Source organism: Salarias fasciatus, chromosome 14 (genome assembly GCF_902148845.1).
Source record: "Salarias fasciatus chromosome 14, fSalaFa1.1, whole genome shotgun sequence".
NCBI lineage: Eukaryota > Metazoa > Chordata > Actinopteri > Blenniiformes > Blenniidae > Salarias > Salarias fasciatus.
This window is the reverse complement of record NC_043758.1, coordinates 6,925,614-6,945,767: the sequence shown is the minus strand read 5'-3', so window position 1 is coordinate 6,945,767 and position 20,154 is coordinate 6,925,614. Positions and strand designations below refer to the sequence as shown.

Sequence of the window (20,154 nt, the reverse complement as noted above, 5' to 3'; positions counted from 1 at the left end):
AATGGATCTACTGTGTGCCCGATTAAGAAGATAAATACCCCTGAACTGGATTCCAGTGAGAAAAGTGGACAGGATGTCCTATTGATCTGCAGTAAACCACCGATGCCGGGAGAGCGGAGGTGGGAAGAGGAAGGTAGCTGAAGCTGATGAACCCCTAAAACTGCAACAGCAAGCCGTAACTCTTTATCACAATCTGAATTTGAAAAAAAAAAATGCTTGAAAATCTAAAGTTAATATGCTATGTGTGTAGAAATAATTTATTTTGTTAATCATATTATTGATTGAGGTGCAAGTTGATTTCAGTATCTGACTGATCCTGAATTGAATCTACAGAAAATATAAGAAAATAGAAAGGCTGAGCTGGAAATAAACTGCATTAAGTCATCACAGATTTCACAGTAGGCTGTAAAAATACACACACGCACGCATGCACGTGCACACCCATGCATGAGTGCACATTCATACACAAAAGGCCCCCCATCTCCATTTGTCATTCCTAAATTAGCTCTCCTCTCTCGCCAGTCTTTTCTTTATTTCGGTCCTAATTGCTCTCTTCCTCAGATCACTGCTCCACACTTTAAAGACGGACTTCTGCGGAAGGCAGGTTTGGGTTTGTAAAGTGAGCAGAGTGAATAAAACACAGAAGAGACGAGACAGAAGACAGCCGTGAAGGTCAGATGAGGAAAATGACGCAACGAAAGTGGAGCGAAAAACATCAATCGGCTCCGAGTTTTTATTCATATTTGGCCTCATTATGCGCCTGCCGTTTCCATCGGTCCCTTTCTGCCGTTTTTCCCAAATAAAACACTAAACTCGCATTACACAGACCGCTGCACCAGAGCCGCCACATCCTTTTAACTATTTAGCAGGATTAACCAGCCTGCCAGCTCTGCTCCTCGGAGCCTTATCCAATACGTACAGAGCATACATGTACATGAGGCGGCGGATCCTGAAGAGCATCATGGGAACCACCTACTTACTTTTTTTTGGGCTCACTTTTTTTTAACATCTGTGGCGATAGGTGAATTCACAGATGGGAGGAGGTGAGCAGTTACAGTAAACCTGGAGAGGAAGAGACTAATTAAAGGTCAGGTACTTTCTCTTTTGGGTGGAAAAATTCACACTAATTTACATTTTCATCCACACTCAGCTGCAGTCATAATCAGCCAAAGCTCTGATTATTAAATATTTCCAAGTCATGACACTAAATTTCCAAAAGACAGCTTGTTCTGTGCTCTAATCTTTCTCTGGAGGAGGAGGAACATAACTCAGCTCTCAACACAGCACATGCTTTGTTTCACACAAAAAGTATGTAGATTTGTTGAAAAGCCAGACTGTCTGTTGTCCACATTTAAAAAAATAAAGCTTTTTTTTTTATCCCTCATGCTTTTCAATTCCAAATATCTGTATGTCCCTCCATGTAATCTGCAACTGTAAAGTGGAATTACACCTCAGTTTATAGTTGTTTTCTATATCTATTACACTTACAGCATAGTTGCTATAGTACACATTTTTAATAAGACTATAACTTTACCTTACTCAAATTTTATTTATGATTTCTTCTTCACAAGAAAAGGGAAAAAAAAAAAAAACTATGTTGGGGAAATGCCATCCACTGGTCTCAGTGAAAGCGCCTGTGGTCCAGTGTAACCTCTGACAGCAGACTGTGCTGCGCTGCACCTATGAGTGAACGCTGCCACGGAGTTACAGTGTGATGTGAGGCGGAGATGTGGCTCACTGCCAGCTCCCATCTTTTCAGAGTCACCAGCAGGTCATGGACAGACCCTTGGGACGACAGACATCTTGTTAGCGTCCGGAAGATGTGCTTTCATGCATATGTTGAGGAATGAATCCCAGAGAACATGCATGAATCATCACACAAACAAATGTACAGTTTTGGCATCTAATCAGGGAGACTGAATTCATACGGTTAACTCCGTTTGCCATCCGTTTATACCACTATTTTCAAGTTATTGTCAAAATGCTTGTGTTTGCAATTAGGCTTTACACCGATCATATCGGCTATATCGGATCGGCCGATATTTGGCATTTTTTGTAATGATCAGAATCAGGCGTCATGTCATAAATCACCGATCGATTAATGACGTCATGGTCGTGTTGAATTTTTTTTAATCTGTCTCATTTACCCCTAACTAGTTCACAGCATCGACTTTTTAATTTGCTTGTATCCGAGAACTAATCATTCATGATTTAAAAAAAATCATTTTCGTCTTCGTGCCTCTTCCTGTTTTGAGAACTGTCGCTATGTGACGGACAATAAAGTTTCTTTCAATCTTCAGCAACATCAAGATGTCGGAGGTGTGGAAGTTTTTCACAGTGAGGGAAACAGACATAGCACAAGCTATCTGCAATATTTGCAACGCTACAGTACCTCGCGGGGGAACATCGGCAAAAAATTTCAACACGACAAATTTAATCAGGCACTTGGAAAAGATGCATCCGGAGGAGCACGTCGAGTTCAAGAAACGCAGCGCGGAGAAAGAAAAAGAAAAGCAAACTCCGAAGCGGATGCTAAAGCAAACAACTTTGGACAGTACTGCTCGTCCGTACAGTCGGGACAGTGAGAAGGCAAGGGGTGGCACAAGGAGGGTGCTGGAGTTTATTGTGATGTCTGACCTGCCGTTTAACATTGTGGAGAACCCTGCATTTCAACGGCTGCTAACTTACTTTGATCCACGCTACCGCCTCCCAGGGCACACATATTGCGGTGAGACAGGTCTGAGTGAGCTACACCGGGATGTTCGTTCACGTGTAGAGAGCCTTCTGATGGAAAGCAGTTCTTCTATCAGTTTAACTACAGACATTTGGTCCTCAGACGTCAGCCCAATGTCACTACTGAGTTTAACGGCCCAGTGGATTGACCCAAACTTTAAACTCCGAGCTGCGGTCCTACACGCACAGGAATTTCGCGAGTCACATTCTGCTGCAGCGTTGGTGACAAAATACGAGAACATGCTCCAGACATGGCAGATTCCCAGAGAGAGAGTCCACGTCGTACTACGGGATAATGCTGCAAACATGGCAAAAGCCATGCGTGAAGGAGGATTGCCGACTTTGCCATGCATGGCGCACACGCTTCAACTAGCGATCCACGACGGATTATTGGCACAACGCATGATAACGGACATCCTTGCGACGGGGAGACGCATCATCGGGCACTTTAAACGCTCTCCTCAAGCATATTGTGCATTTCATGATGTGCAACAACAGCTGGGCCAGAATGTTAAAAAGTTCCAGCAAGACGTCACCACCCGGTGGAACAGCAGCTTTTATATGCTCCAAAGCCTGCTGGAGCAAAAACGCGCATTGGCTGCTTATGGAGCTGAGCATGAAGTTCCTGCTTCCTTCAGTGCCAACCAGTGGGGTCTGATCGAACACATCATAACAATTCTGGAACCATTCGAGGAGCTCACAAGAGCAATAAGCTCATCCACTGCATCAGCTGCAGACGTGATTCCATCAGTGTTGGCGTTAAAACGGTTCCTGAGCAGAGATGCCCCTTCAGATCGTGGTGTGATGACTGCGAAAGCTGAGCTACTGAGAGCTGTAACCAGGAGATTCGATGGGATTGAAGATGAACCCCTCTACAGTTTGGCAACTCTGTTAGACCCAAGGTGAGGAAAAAAACATTAAAAACTAAGATAATCTGCAAAATATAATTAAAATTAATATGCAGTAATAAAATTGTCATTGAGAATAGCCTTACAACCTGATTCAGAATATCAAACGTTCTGTTAATTGGATAAAATTTATTTTATCTAGCTTATATATTTGCTTTTACACAAATGCCTCAGTGTCAACTTAACTCAAGTGTACAAGTGAAATCAAACAGACCTTTTAGTTACAGTCAGTCTGATTCAAAGTTGCTCTAAAAGAACAAATGCTAAGTTAAATTAATGCAATGTCTTTTTGTTATGTTTTACCAAAGGTACAAGGATCGATGCTATTCTGCAGAGCTCAAGGCACACACACGGGAGCAGCTTTTGGAGCTGCTGGATGCACAGAGTGTCGCCGATGAAGTACAAAGACCTGAAGCCAGCAACGCAGATGAGCCAGCTGAGAAGAAAGCACGACTCGGTTCCTTGTCATCGATGTTGGGTGAGATCATGCAAGAAGAACGGCCACAGAAAGCCACTACAGCAATGTCACAGCTGAATCTCTACCTGTCAGAGCCTGTCATCCTTCAGGATGCTGACCCCCTGGCTTACTGGAGAGCCAATCAGGATCGCTTTTCTGCCCTCACCACTGCTGCAAGAGCTTACCTGTCTGCACCCTGCACTAGTGTGGACAGTGAGCGCCTATTCAGCACTGCATCCAACATCCTGGATGCTCAAAGAAGCAGGCTTTCGGCCAGGAAAGTTGAGATGCTCCTCTTTGTTAGGAAGAATCTGCCATTGATGCTTGAAAAGGCATAAGCATTTGGCCTAAGTAATGGCAAGTTTACAATCCCCCATCCCCTTTTGAATTTTATTTTACTTGTACTGTGAATTTAATTTTACTTGTACTACCTGGCTGCTATTTATTTTATTTATTGGAAATACAGGTGGCCTGGGTGCCATATTTTCTGTTGACCTGGGTGTCATTATTTATTATTTATTTTTTAGTTAAAATGGGAGCCAGTTGCCAGTGTTCTGGGGCAGCATTACTAATACTGCCCTTGTGCCCTTTATTTGCACAAGTGTGACTGTTAATGTTTTGAGAAATCATTACTGCCTTTTATTTGCACAAGTGTGTAAGTGTTAATTTCGTGGATGTATGTGAATATTTTGAGGCAGCCTTCGTTCCATTTGCACCAGAGTTACAGTCTGTGACTGTTAATTTCATTAATATGCTGCAGTACGTTTGAGGCAGGATTACTGTCCTTAATTTGCAGCATTTACTTGTTACAGGAAAGTAATTCATTACAATAAAGTAATTTAATGACAATGAGTTGTGCTGATTATTTTGTCTTGGGTTATATTATTGATTGTTCAGACTGAACTTAACTGAACTTGTCAATCCTTTAATGCCCCCGAGAGGTCATTGATGTTTAACCCTTGTATCTCAGTCAGATTGGGGCATGGCAAGATTGATACTCAGGAAACAGCACATACGGTAAGTATGTAAGTACATAAACAAGTAGTTTAACTATTGCTCCTCACATGATCGGATCGGTGATCGGTTATCGGTTTATTTAAACTCACTGATCGGTGATCGGCCCAAAAATCGTGATCGTGTAAAGCCTATTTGCAATGTTCTGTCCTTGGGTTTGGCCGTCACGTAGAAAACATGAATCAGATGACCAGGAAAGTGGAGCGGAGGGAAAACATGCAAACTTCACACTGAAACATTTCCAAAGCCCAGAGGGAAACAAATGTGTACAAAAAGAAGTCCAATTTCAAAAACAACGGTAAAAGATAATAGAAAAATATTACATGGAGCTCAAGAATCCAAACAGGAAGTGTTCCCAAGGAAGTTAGAAGTTGGAATGTAATGGAAAATTTTTGAAATTCAAAAGAGAAAATGGAAAAACTTGGTAAAATAATACAAATAGACTAAAATAAAACAAAAATAAGCCAAAAAAAAAAGCCAATACAGAAAAAAAATTCAGAAATACATTGAAAACAAAAAAGTGAAATGTCAAAGCAGAACATGGAAGAAAAAAAAAAGAAAAGAAACAAAAAACTATCTACTTGATTTCTTAGTCATCCAGTAAAACAACTTATATCTTGATTGTTTATGTGGTTTGATTACTGTAAGAGTCTATAAATATTAGTATACACAATCAGAGTTTGGACTGTTGTGTATCTGTTATTGAACTTTAATATTTGCTTTTGTAGCATTCAAAGTTGAGTGAACAGACACTGTTTGACGTCATTTTTGTCCATTCGTCTCTCATTTTACATATCCATCGATCCTCTACACTGCCTAATCGGGTGTGGGGTCAGGGGGAGGCTGGAGGAAACCAGAGTACCCAGACTGGGGAGAACATGGAAACCCCACACTGTACTTGAACCGATAACATTCCCGTTGTAAAGCAAGAGTGTCGACCACTGTTCCACTGTGCAAAACGCCAAGAGGACAAAGTCTCACAAGAGAGCTTCAATTCTCATCACGAGTATGTATTTCGTCTCATAAACTCACCTATAAAACATTAGGAAACAGATTCTGAGAAAACCACCAATAACCATTCCAACTCCCTCACACACACATACATGGCTCCTCTTACACACTCGCACATTGTAAATGCGTGTGCATGAAAGAAACGTCCTCGTTCCATGTGGCTGACAGCACAGATGGTGGCACTGGGTGACGCCAGAGGCCTAAAGGACACCTCTCACCAGCCACACACACACACACACACACACACACACATTTATAGTAACACAAACTCACTAAACTCACACAACACAAGTACATGTCATAGGTTACACATGTATGCACAGACACAGTGTGACAGATGTGTCTATACACAGAAACACTATTTTCACACAAATTTATTTGAGTCAATGTTTCATTTGTTTGTCCGCTGTCCGTGTTCGTCCCACTGGATTTGAAATGACAGCGTTTCTGCGTACAAGTGTGCTGCTGCGGTTACAATAACTATTTGTCTGTTCAGTTTCCCACTGAATTACAGCTGTGGTCTCACACCACAGGAAAGTTTGTCCTCCTGCTGCCTTCGGTGTGCCGTGCGGCGAGCATCATGTGTGGCTGAGCCGCTCAGGTATGCATGCATTAAAAAAATGAAAGATCCCCGCAGGATGTGCTTTTGTTCTTGTTAAGATGGGAGACAAAAGGAGAGAGAGAGATAGTCTGTGTGTGCATGCATATGAGAAAACATGAATGTATGTTGTGTGTTTTATTCATGAGGCAGGGTTATGAATGGTGAACACATGTCCTGAGAGCTTTCCCTTCCCAGTCTTTCCACTGTGTTCTCGAAGCTTCTCCTCGATGAGGGAGGGGTGGAAAAGAACGGCGAAACAGAGGGAAGGAGTAGCGGCGGAAAGCAGGAACAGAGAGCAAAGTGGAGGTAGAGACTGAAGAAGCAAAGGGTGAAGGCGTGAAGTAAAAAAAAAAAAACGAGGAGCGAGAAGAGATGGAAACAGAGTGGGAGACAGGCACAGGCAGGGGAGGACAAATATAGAGAGAATGAGAGCACGGGTGAAAGGAGGGAGGGAGACAGAGTGGGATAGTCTGAGGGAGGAGGAGGAGGAGGAGGAGGGGGAAGAGGGATGCTGCATTTTATTGATAGCAGAGTCTGAGGCTGCAGCAGCAGCAGGCAGAGAGCAATGAGAGAGGTGGAAATGAAAAGAGAGGAGCAGTGCACTGTCACAGGGACAGCTACAGGACTCCCAAGCAGGTAAAAGATTCTGCTCTAAATGACTGGAATATAAAACGAGGGTCATTTAAATTGCCGTAGCTTTGATTAACGGGCTGGGACGGGCCTTTTTCTGCATCGCAGACGTCCTGGACGACACGGAAAAGCTGCAGGAACTGTGCATCCAGCCACAAACCCATGCTTGTGTCTGTGTTTCCGTCCATCTGGCCACACCCCTTTCGCTTCAGTATCTATCCCACAATCTCCTCTCTGGTCCGCCCACACACAAGTTCCTCTCCACAACCTCCCTCCTCCACTCCGTTCTTCATCCTCCTCCTCCTCCACTTCCTCCTCACTCTCCCTCAAAATCTCCCCAGCTGTCACTTCCACAGACCCCGAGGGCATCTCCTCCTCCTCACCTCCACATCCTTCTTCAATTCCTCCATCTCCCTCTCTTTCTTGTGCTTACGTGCTTTCAGGGAGCATTTACCACGGTTTTTGTCCTTCTATTGTTCCTCTTATTTCCAGACTGTCACAAAGGTTTACCTGAGGAAGCAGCGGCCGGGGTTAAACTAAGGAGAAAAGGGAGCAAACTTGCATCGGTGACCACAGCCGGTCAAGCGGGACATTTCTCCAGTAAGAAAAGGAAAGAGGAAGCCACCTGTAAATAAATCACGGCCAAGAAAGCGAGTGTTGGAAGGCTGACTCGTGCCTGTCGGGGAAAGTGTGACTCTTTCTTTCCTATTCCGTCTCTTTGCTTGACTGTCTATCCACAGGCTGTCCTTCTGTCGATCTCAGCAGGACGCAAAGGCATCGTTTCAGTTCCTGAGATACAAAGAAATGTTGAACGGATCCTGACGGGCTGTGAGAGAGAAGAGAGAAATAAACACACGCGCGCACACACACACATGCACACACACACGCACACAGGAACATTTGCAAGCTTCTGGAAGGAAAAGGGAGGAGAGAGCAGAGCAGTATGACTCAGAGCACAGCGCTCGTCTGCTGTGCATTGTGCATGCGAGAGGAGAGGTGGAGGGAGATGGAGCAACAATGAAGGAGACATCAGAGGGAAAACAGAGAGGACCGGACCGCAACTGAGTTGTCATTAGACAGAGGAAGGACAGGACGAGGACAGAAGCAGCTCCACTGGCAGGCGGTGAGTGATACAGGCCGAGTGAATCAGCTGGCTGGAGGGAGACGAAGGCGAGAGGAGGGCGAGTTCAGAAAGTGGAGAGTGGAGTGTGACCGAGGCCAGTTGAGGGAAGGTTGGACGAAGGTTTGCTGCAGGGTGGACAGACGACGAAGAAAGACAGACGGACGGATTTAATGAAAAACCGCCTGGGCTCCTACAAGGGGGGAGGAGGAAGAGTCCAGGGTGACTCTTTAGCTTCAGGGACGGAGAGCATGACTGAGGTTTGCATATCGAGAAGCTTCAAGACAGCTGGCCATGAGAAAGGAGGAAAACTTTGAAGAGCAGGAAGGTTAAAGAGAGGTAAGGGACAATTTAGCAAAATAACCATTCAAGCAAAGAGCAAGAGCTACAATGGGGAGAGAGGACAGTGCAGAGCAACATTAAATCCAACGCACAGCGACGGGGACATGGAAAGTTTAACTGTGACAGCAACATGGTAAGAAGTTCCTGTTAAATATTGATGCTGACAAGGCCACTCTGGGATGAACTTGCTCCTTGTAGCACACAGCAGAAACCAGGAGAAATACAGCTGATTATTCATTCCGAGAGATTTTTTTTTTTGCAACTGGAACGGACAAGCTGCTCAGCGTGTCAGAGGAGATGAGCGCGGAGAGAGCGCAGACCTACAAACGAGCGCCGACTTCCTGAAGCTTTTTTGACCAGCTGTCTGGAGGAGTGCGGAATAACAGCAGAGACTGGTGCTTCGGGGAGGAAACCCGGACCCGATCCGAGCGAACCGGAATCATCTCCTCCTCTCTCCTGTGAGAACAACAGAGATCTGTGTTTGGGATTGATGTGCTTCACCTGCTCTGATTAACCGCTCTGCATCGCTGCCAGATGACAAGAGCAACAGCGCCGGGGCATAGATGCCGCTTTGCCCTGTGCTGATTGGAGCCGTTTCAAAGTCGAAGAAAATGGCCTCATTACAGAGATTGAGGAGGACTGTGTGAGGAGATATGTGTGGGGATTTTTTGGGGGGGATGTGCATCACCTCATAAGGATCGCTCACCTGGAGATCGGAGGAAAGTCACAATGCAGACGCTAAGTTAGAGAGCAGCCTTCTCTCAGATCTGAAGCTCCGATTCTTCAAAACAAAAAACCGGAGGAAGACACAATGACACAGTCTCCATCCAGCTGCGGACGGACCAGCTGTGTGTGTATGTGGGGCAGCGCGGGGGTGTGAGGGGACTGTCGAGGACGAGCTCAGCTGTGTTTGTGTGTGCGCGCGCCGGTGTGTGCACTGAGGTTTGAGCCCAGCTGTGTCTGAGTGTATTTTCAAAGAGTCTCCTGAAGGCGTGTGTGTGTGTGCGCGCGTGCACGTGTGTGTGTGTGTGTGTGTGCCGCCTGGATTCTCCCCACCAGCGACAGAGCTGGACCTGAACAGCAGCGGTAAGAGGGGGGACAGGGAGGGGGAGGAAGAGGAGGAAGAGGAGAGAGAAACCAGCAGGACCGAGGAGAAGGAAAACTCGACAACATGCTTGAATAAAGAGAAGAAGGAAAAGAGTCTTCGGCTGCCCTCCTGGTGCAATGTGTGGTAAGTAGACATTTCTACACCATCGTTCTTTACCTTTGACAGCAGAACGCGTGTGTTTGTGTTTGTGTGTTGGATCTACTCATGAGCTTTGTGTCTCTTGCTGAGGTTGGCCAAGGTCAAAGGTGAAGGATTAGTGAGAGAAAGAAGTTCAGAAGAAAGTATCTGATCATATTTAGCACAGGTCACATTTTTTGACAATATGTAAGTGAACTGGTTCACATTATGTCTCCTAGATCTTTACAAATAAACTCTGATTATTATCTCACCACAGCCAAACATGCATCATCATGACTTTACCTGTGCTGAAGAGATGGAAGCTTTTTAGACAATCATTCAGCAGACTAATGAAAAATACGTCACATCAACACATTATGTCACCTGTCGCCAGTGAAGGGGGTGGTGTGTCGAGCCAGTGTTGCCTGTGGCATGTTAGTCACATCGGAATGAGAGCTACAAAGCCAGACATCATCGATGTTTCAAGGCAAAATTAGGATGTGAACTCTGGTTTGCATCAGTGCTTTTATTCCACAAACAAAGACTCCTCGTCACTGAAGGTCTCTGTGAACTACTGTCCACTAATGTGTCACATGCTGCAGGGCGCCACCAGGACTCCGGTGCTGCTGAGAAGGTGTAAAGCGTGAAGGGAATTCAGCTGAAGTGAAACTGTTTGTGGTTCTTTCATTTAAACATTATCTGATTAACCTAGGGTGTTCTTTTCTGCAGACTCTGACATGCTGCACATGTTTTTTCTGCGCCCCAGTGAGCTTATAGTTGAGAACTTTCTTACTTTCTTTCATATTGGACAGTTGAAGTAATAAAAGACTCGCCTGCTTTGTGAACCTCGAGTTTAGTTTTCCAAAATTTGCCATAAAGGCTGTTTTAATGATTTTTGCCACACATACAAGTTTTTTCAACCGTCTCAGTGATTTGTACATACAGCTGTGCTACAGAGCTGCCTGTGTGGATGAAGTTTGCGGCTCTGAATAAAATGCTGTGTTATATTAACCTTCAGGCATGAACAGCTTCACTGGAAGCATCCATACTTTGTTGGACTATACAAATGCTGTGAATTACAGAATGTGACAACCCGGCTTTTAAATTGAGCAGCATTTGTTTCATCATAGTAATGTTCGATTAAATGTCAGCATTCCTCATATTTTTCAAATTTTAAGATATCAACATTACCAAGTGTTGATGTTGATGAGCAATAAAAAGCTCAACTCTTGTTAACTGGATGCTTTTGACTTAGAACAGCTGGGAGGTTTCTATAGATGGTCTGTGACTGTTGACTTTACACCAAGGCATGGTTTATGATTTTGAGTCATCTCCATTTATTTTACATTAAATCCCCTTCCAAGAGTGCTAAAATTAATGACATACCCAATACTTTTTGCTGTGACTTATTCCCATAAATTCAAGTCAGAAAAACATCAGGCTGGGAAAAGGTAGTCCCTTGACCCCCAGATAAGTGTTGCTGAAACCTCCTGAAATTCCCCCAGAGGTGAGCTGCCCTACAGCTAGAGAATAAGCTCTGTAAATGATCTAGTTCACCTCTTCCTGAAAACAATCTGCCAATTAAATCCATGAAACCACAAAACAGTAGAAATAGACAAAAGAAATCTGCACAATCAAAACACATTAAAGTCAGTGAAAGCAGGAAGTTTGGGTCAACCCGACCTCTCCTTTATTCTCACTTACAGGACTGCACTCTCCTTGCCATCAAGAATGCATACATGCTGCGCTCTCTCCCACACTCCGAGCAGTCCCTTCCTCTCACACACCGTTAAAGCCGCACATGCATCGCCACGGAGGGGAGCGTGGCTGCGGCTGAGGCGAAGTGACAGTCGCTCGATGGCCGCTGGCCTTGTATTCTCGCAGCGCTGGCCAGCCCAGCTTGTAATGAGGCGGTGGAACATTCTAGTGTCATAAGGATCCGGCTCCCACACCATCGCCATGGAAATTAGCTCAGCGAGCGAGAAGCAGCCGGAAAAGAAAGATGCAAAATGTGTCTTTTTTTAATACTTGATCTCTATTGAATATTTCACTATTGTGACATATATACAGAATATATGACATGTATTGTAAGCTTAGCTACAGATATGGCTTCTCTGGGGCATTTCTCTATTGGATGGATGTCTTCTAGCCTCTACCAGCTTTATTTGTTGAGTTTCCCAGTGGTCTGAGCAGTGTAGCAGACATCATTTGTAAAGATCAATGCTTGAGACTTTTAGTGAAGTCAATAAGACCATCGATCGATGACACCGATCAGTGTTTGTTTTTCCACCTTTCCCAGATCGCTACTTCACGGACAGCTAATAGATAGAGCACAGCTGGTCACGGCTGAACAGCTCAATCTGTTCGTCATGTTGTGTGTGACGTTATTTCCATTCAGTCTGGCTTCTTGCAGGACAGTTTGCGTTCTGTTGATTTAAGGCATTCAGATTCTTCATTGTGAACTTGAGAAATCACTGATCCAACGGCTTGAAGGCATTTCTGTGTGGAGCTTGCATGTTCTCCCTGTGGTTTTTCCCCACATACTCTGGTTTCATCCCACTGCATTTGAGGCTAATTGAGATGGATAAAGCTTTCACCTATAGAAGGATTACTAGACACAAAATCTAACTTTCTTTATTAATCATCAGTTAAGAAAATCTAGCTTTGCGTTTGAGAGGTTTGTGATAACAAGAAACAGTCAACACATCAGGCCCACAGCAGCATGATAAATAATAAATATCTCCCCTATAAATGCATCACTAACAAATCTTTTCTCCACATCAGATAATATTACTGCTGTGTGAGCTTGGACAACAGTCTATTTTTTCCCTTTACTGCAAAAACATCAATACACTTTTGATAAATTATCATTTTTTTGTATACATGCAAAAATTCAGTTGTTTTGAGCCATATTAGTTTTATCAGGTTCTCTCTTGGGAAGAATCAAGTGTGAAAACACTTGGGTGGATTTTTATCACTTTTAAAACTATAGTGCGTAACTTTAAATGTCTATGAATGTCCGTTTTAGCCAAGCCACTCCTCGTGGAGATGACAAAATGCAGATTAAGCCGATCGGCTCCTCTAACATCTCGCGGGATTGTTCAACATATATATAATTCTTGCTTTGCTTGTCAACCGGCGACATTCCGCCGCTGGCGCGCAGGAAATTACGCATTTTACGTCACGGCAAGAAGGGAGGGGGAGGACGAGCAGAGGGTCTCATAGCAACAGGCAGAGCTCAGACAGACCGAGGAAGCGACGTGCTACTTCAGGGTTTCCGCCAGACCTTTTCAGTCCGGGTGCCCCGCCCACGCTAAATTGTGCAGCGCCTGGACAACAGAGAGGAGAAAAAGAAAAAAAAACTCTCCGACAGTCGAACACCGGCATCACCAGCTGTCCTTATTCACACAGAATAAAAACCGTTTCCAGCGGTTATTCACGCTGTGGAAACGCGAATCACCGTGGCAGGTTGGGGGTAGAGGGGGAGGGGGGACACCTGGGCGTACGTCATGTGGAAGCGCCGGCTTTATTGTTGTAAGAACGCAGAATTCCGCTAGAGGGCGACTGAAGTTACGCACTATAGCTTTAAGCCTTCAGTGAGGCTTATGCAGATCTTAAAAAAACACCAATTCATCTGACCCGGGTTTGTTTATCCGATCATCTAATTAAAAGTAAACTACTAGTTGTAAAGCTGATCTGTCCAGGACGTCTCTGCTTTCGCCCATAATGGCATCTTGGCTCAAGCTCCTCTTAAATGATGTAGAAAGACAATGGATTGGTTAACTACAAGCTAATGTAAAACGTTCTTATCTACAAAGCTAATTTGCTGTCAGAATAAAGAACTTTACCACCAGTAGGTAACTCAATACTTAAGTTTTATGAACTTGTTGAAGTGTTATTCCTGAACTCCATTTCACTGGATTACGTCCAGTAGAAAATACCAGACAATAAATAAATAAAAAATAATAAATAAAAACGAACAAACGACGTCTAACTTGAGCCGAACTCATTGAGTGAATCATTACACTGATGCACGCAGCACCGCCAGCTCAGACAAAGCATCACAGCAACATTACAGCGATGATCAGCTTTTTATTGACAGACTGAAGAATCATTTGAGAGGACAATGAACCGTGAAGAGCGAAAAAGGTGCCATTAAGAGAGAAGTAGAAAAAGTAGGAGGCCGCTTTCAAAATGAAGAGGTTGAAATTCTAATCAAGAATGAAATATCTTTGCTCATGTTAGGATGGGAAATTAAATTCAATTAGACTAAATAAGTAAATCTGAAGAAATAAAGTACCTCAGTCACCAAAGCACTGGCAACGACTCCGGTTCAATGAAGCCCAGCGTTCATCCAGTGTGATCGTGTCGCTTCACATCCCGGTGTGATATATTTATGCTGTGAATTAGGAATGAAAGGGATTAATCCCTCATTCCCTCTTCTGCTGATTTTTTAAATTTTGTTTTTAAATCTCAGGGGGGATAAAATCTATCTCCCTGTCACAGTGATCAAAGCTGCTTCACCAGAAAACACATTTAAAAAAAAAAAAATCCCAGTTCAGCAGGGCTGCCAAGAGTGAAACTCTCAACATTACCTCGAACATCTCATGCAGCACAAACTTAGCCTCACGCCAAGAAGCAATTTCCATTGATGTCAGACTTCCAAAGGAATTTAACATTAAAACATGTATTTCTGAATCATTACTGGGCTCTACCAAGCATTAAAAATGTTTTATTGGAAGCGTGCAAGTCATAGGTTTTTTATTTTCAAAGGAAAGGGGGTCGGTCACTTTTTATTTATGCTCAATTTTTCTAAATTAATGCAGATTCATGTGTTCTATTTATAGATTAAGAACCATCCTGTGACGGCTACTGAGCAATGTCATGAGCACACTGTGCATCTGATGATAAACCCCAGTCTGAATCACTGCAAACTTATTAGTGTCGAGAGAAATGATCATATCCAGCTAAGATGTTGAAGAGGACAAAAGTTTTTTTGCATTGTCAGTTCCTCATTAGCAGCATTGTCCTCAGCGTCAGTCAGCTCCGGTAAAAAGTTTTGGATGCAGCGGGTAGTCTGACGAGAGCACCACATTAATTTAGGATCAACCGCACCGCGTTTTAGTGCATAATCCTCTCTCTGCTGCAAAATGAAGAGGGGATGCAGGCTGTGTAACTGCACAATGTGGAACACATAGCTAATGTTTCAGACCAAGGTCAGAGTCAGATCTGGATGCTTCCATTGGAGTCATAACAAAACAATCACACTAAAGTGTCCTCTTTGTCTTTATTTTGTGAATTATTTCATTAGATATGGAAAAACCTCTGAGTGTAGCCTGAAAGCTGAGTGGCTGGAGGAAATGTCGATGCTTTGTAAAGAGGAGCTCTTCCTCCAACACGCTGGAAAACCTAGAGACGAAATACATGAAGCAGGTTCACACAGAGAAACCCAGAAAACTGTATTACTGTAGTTCTTGTGCATCACACACACACACACACACAGCTGAGTGCTCGAAACAGACACACACAACTCAAAAAGATACATTTCTTCCAACAGAAGCAGGAAGTTCTGACTGTGGCTACAGGCAAAGCACGCTTCTGTCAATCATTTTACGAGCGTGCGATCCCTTCAAAGGCGCCGTCACAGCTCTGTGTCAGCTGAAGTCAAAACTCGGCCCCAACAGTGGCGGCACTACGGGATCACTTCTTCCCCCTGGAGGGAAGCTTCACGGTCTCCACTTACTGTATTCTCAAGGCTGCACGTCACCCACCAAATGTGTTCCGCTGACTGAGGCCTCAAAGACTCACAATACATCAAGAATTCTGTTCATGAAGCTTTTTGAGCTCAGTGAACAGCCTTAGAAGGGTGCGCAAAAAAATTCAAACTTGCTGCAAATGCAAGGGCTCATAATTATGTTTTAAAAAAAAAATCAATGATTAAAAGGCAGACCATTTCACCCAACTGATAACACAATACAGAAATTTAATATATGTATCTCACCAGCTGTCATTTCCGTTTGAGATATTTTCACGAGATTAACTTGGCAATGAATCGCTATGTGACCTCATATGCAGACTCCCACAGTAACACACACACACACGCTCACACACACACTCACACTGCACTGCAGATGGACCATCTGTAGGGAATTCATATCACATCCTATATAAATTAATCTGACAGCGAAGGAAGCAGAGTAGCTATCTGCACCGATTGTGATGAATATTATGCATGAGTTTCGTGGGGCAGACTGCTCAAGCAGCGGCTGAATTTCCCAGAGCCCACTGCACTCTATCCTCCTGTTTTGGTTCAAAACAACTTTAAACTCGTCTGTTTTTAAATTACTTTTAATAATATCCAGAAGCAGTTTTCAATTATAAACATTTCAAAATGGCTTTTTTTTCCCGAACTCATGCTTGGATTGCATGAAATAGCCGAACTAGTTCTGATTAAGGACACAGAGCTTCTTTTTAATGCTGACTTTCAGCGCAGGGGAAACTTTTTAACTAACCCCTCCAGTTAAAACAGGATGAAATGAGATTTTGAAAAAAATGAAAAGGCACAATCTGCATATTCCTGCTACAACAGTCAGAATGAAAAAGTGCTTCATAGCCAGTGTGTGTGTGTGTGTGTGCGTGTGTGTGTGTGTGTGTGTGTGTGTGTGTGTGTGTGTGTGTGTGTGTGTGTGTGTGTGTGTGTGTGTGTGTGTGTGTGTGTGTGTGTGTGTCAGACGTAGACAGAGAGAATTACAGAAACACATGTGTTTCTTATTCAAAACAGAGGTGCTTTGATATCAATGTAAATCTTTCAAAAGATTAAAACACTGATCTGATATGATACATAAACAAGACTGATGCTTAAGTTTAACTAAAAAAAAAAAAAGAGCTTATCATCTAGTTTCAGTTCTCTCAGGAGAAAAGATATCAATACACCCAGTGTGTATGCAATGTAATTCCAAGTCGTCATACAGTTTCTGCATGCATTCATTCTTTCATCTGTTTATCAAAAACAGAACCAAATGCAATTAGGAAATTAAAATAAAAAAGGCTCATTTAGAAACTTCATTCTAAATCCAACTTTAAGTTCCCTTTTTTTAATGTACCACACTGGATTATGGACTAAAAATGTATTCAAACAAACTGCTCTGTGGCTTCCACTTTAATCAATGAGTGTAGAACTAATCAAATATTTAATTAGGAGTAAAAACATTAGAACATCAGTTGGCTACATGAGAAAAGCTTCTGTGCAAGAAAACCTGCCAGGACTGGAAACTACTGGTGATGAACTGTCAAACCAAATGTCTCAACAGTTCAGCAGAGATGATGAACAAACAAGGACTAAAACTAGAAATACAGAATCAAACTGCAACAGAAGTGAAAACCTAAAACAATAAAGAGCAGGCGAGCGAGGAAATTATAACATAGATTTAACCGAAAACTCACCAGGTGGCAGAAATGTTTGACTGGGAGGAGGAGGTGAAGACCAGGAAGTGGATCATGAGGTTGGGGCAGGTGAGGAGGGCACTGAGTGAAAGGCCCTCTGGTGGATGGAAAGAGAATTATGAAGATAAATTAGATTACAATAGTTGTTAAACACATTTATACATTAAATCAGCACCACTAACACGGTCAAAGCAGCAGATTCACCTGCAATATTCACTCTGCAGCACTCACTAAGACATAAGATTACCAAAGACTCGCTACAGTTACTGAGAAAGCTGAGAAAACACCAAAAATACCAATCATAGGAGAGAACAAAATATTGCATCTGCTTGCTTTAGAAATTGTATTCAAAAAGGAAGACTAGAGGGTTTGAGCAAGAATAAAGCATGTGATCAACTGTGGCTGGGCTCTGTGTGTAGCTGTCACTCAAATCACTCACGTTTGGAAATGTTCTCACAAGTTCAGCGTTTGAGAAGTGCAGCAGATTCAGCACTTTGAATCGTATTAATGCATGCTGTGCACATAGAATTGGCCGTGTCCCACTCTTTATCTGACAGAGGGATCCCGAGACCACTTTCTCATCATTCCTGAACAAGAGATAAAGAGGGAGTACTGTATGTATTCATGATGTGAGCATGGATCAATGAGACCCTGACTTTGTACGTTATATTGAAATCTAGCAAAGAATCCAGGAGAGATAATGAAGAGGAAGCTCTAAAATTGGTTTAATGCACAAAATCTCAAACTTTTAGATCCCATAATAAATCAATACCTAAACTTCAAAGTTAGTTTTCAAAGCTGGCAAAGGTATTATCGATATAAATGTTCCCCGTGCTGCATCAACCCCTGTTAGACCAAGTTGGTAAGTCTCTATCCAATAGAGATGCTTGAGAAAGGTGATTGATTAATAAAAGTGAGTGAAATTACCTTTAAGTAAACTGCAGTAGAATTTGATCACTTTTACCCCTAAGAATGTAAAGCTGAAAGTTTAAATGCCAAGTTGAGACATTCTTTTGCATTTTTTACAAATTGGTTCAGTTTCTAATGATTTTAAAAGCAGAATACTGGTGATTGAACTGAAGTGTGAGGAAAAACACATTCTCAGCCTGAAAATTTGAGTCAATGTAATTTGTTTCTTCCACAACTTCCAACCAAAAAAGTCTTTGAAAATGTTGGTGTATTAAGATACTGAAAAGAAAAAGTATGCACCTCCAGCTGCGTGCAGACCCTGCCTCCATCTGATTACTGATTTAATAACAAGTAGCCGACTGTTTTCCATGAACCACACTCAGAGTTATATTGCCAAAAAATTTAACCTTTTTTATTATTTTTTTTTTCGAGATTGTTTCATATAGACTAAACACAAACAGGCCTGGTGGTGAGATGATGACTGCAACACATCTCAGACGTGCATTCTCCGCCGTACTCCTCTCCTTTCTCCCTGTCTCTTGCTTTACGGGTTTGATTTTTGAGGTGTGCCATGCATTCCCTCGAAGTGGGCTGGAAATAATCTCGTTACACCGCTGAATGGCTAAGCCGCATCAAAAGATTGCACTATGTCTCTGGCTATGTGTACATCCACACACACATGCATGCAGACGCACACCCCGAGGCCGCCCGAACAGCTGCTCAACGCTGAAATGTTTACCCGGCGCACCAACAAAACCAAAGACAAGAACAACAAGTGGAGGGCGAGGAAAGGACTGAGGATGAATCGATTGAACGTTGCATATGTAATTGCTTTCTCGCGGTCCGCAGTGTGACCAATGCCAAGGAGGTCAGAGGGAATTTGTCATCTTTCATCTCAACACATCGTGAAACTGATCTCTCCTGCGTTCTGTGCTCGTCTTCGCTTTCACTGGAGGGCGGCGAGTTATTGACGAAACTGGACGAGGCAACAGAGCAGTGAACGCAATTATGAGCGGTTCATTGCAGTGGACACTCACTAAAAGTCAACGATGATAATCGCATTAACCCCCACCCACATACACACACACACACACACACACACACACACACACACACACACACACACACACACACACACACACACACACACACACACACACACACACACAAACATCCATGCTCTGTCCTCAGCCGAGCTTCTCCTTCTCAGAGGAGTGAAGATAATTCCCTCATCAGCATCCAGCCTCGCTCATTCTTTAATAGATACCATTGATCCTGCATTAGGGTTAAAGATTAGTGACAAAGAAAAACACACAGGGATGAAAAAGAAAAAAGGAAAACAAACATGAATTTTACAGATTACAATTTCAATCTAAAACTTGAAAGTTTTTTTTTGAATAGTTGTCCGAAAATGACAAAATCTCTCATTTGAAATTTGAAACAAAGTCAAAAGTAATGTGAGTTAGTCAGTAAAAAAAAAGAAAAGGAAAATGACAATAAAGTGTTTAAAAGCAGGTCCTAAATCAAAAATAAAGATAAAAGATCAGACTAACTGCTTAATGCACACTTCTCCCCTTTTGCATCACAAAAGCAACACATCTAACAGTGAGGCAGCAAATAGAGGAACTTCTGCACACAGACCAGCCTCCATTCATCATGTGCAAATCATCCTCTTGTTGTTCACTGGCTTTCCTTGTTTGGACCACTTTTTGGGGGAATCCGATCAATGCAGTTAACGTACAGCCCACAAATTCTCCCACC

At 43.0% G+C, this 20,154-nt stretch overlaps 1 protein-coding gene and 1 long non-coding RNA gene across 2 annotated transcripts in view; one reads left to right on the top strand and one right to left on the bottom strand.

The window, feature by feature from the left end:
* Positions 1 to 17,518, bottom strand: part of LOC115401007 (uncharacterized) — a 75,217-nt gene extending 57,699 nt beyond the window's left edge. Inside the window, exon 1 of the long non-coding RNA XR_003932849.1 lies at positions 17,485 to 17,518. This is a non-coding gene — a long non-coding RNA (uncharacterized LOC115401007). The remainder of the gene's footprint in view (positions 1 to 17,484) is intronic.
* Positions 2,312 to 4,904, top strand: LOC115400999 (zinc finger BED domain-containing protein 4-like). Its single transcript, XM_030109122.1, has 2 exons — positions 2,312 to 3,635; positions 3,950 to 4,904. Exons 1-2 carry the CDS (start codon positions 2,455 to 2,457, stop codon positions 4,434 to 4,436), a joined length of 1,668 nt encoding a protein of 555 aa, XP_029964982.1. The 5' UTR covers positions 2,312 to 2,454; the 3' UTR covers positions 4,437 to 4,904.
* Positions 17,519 to 20,154: the final 2,636 nt, after the last annotated feature.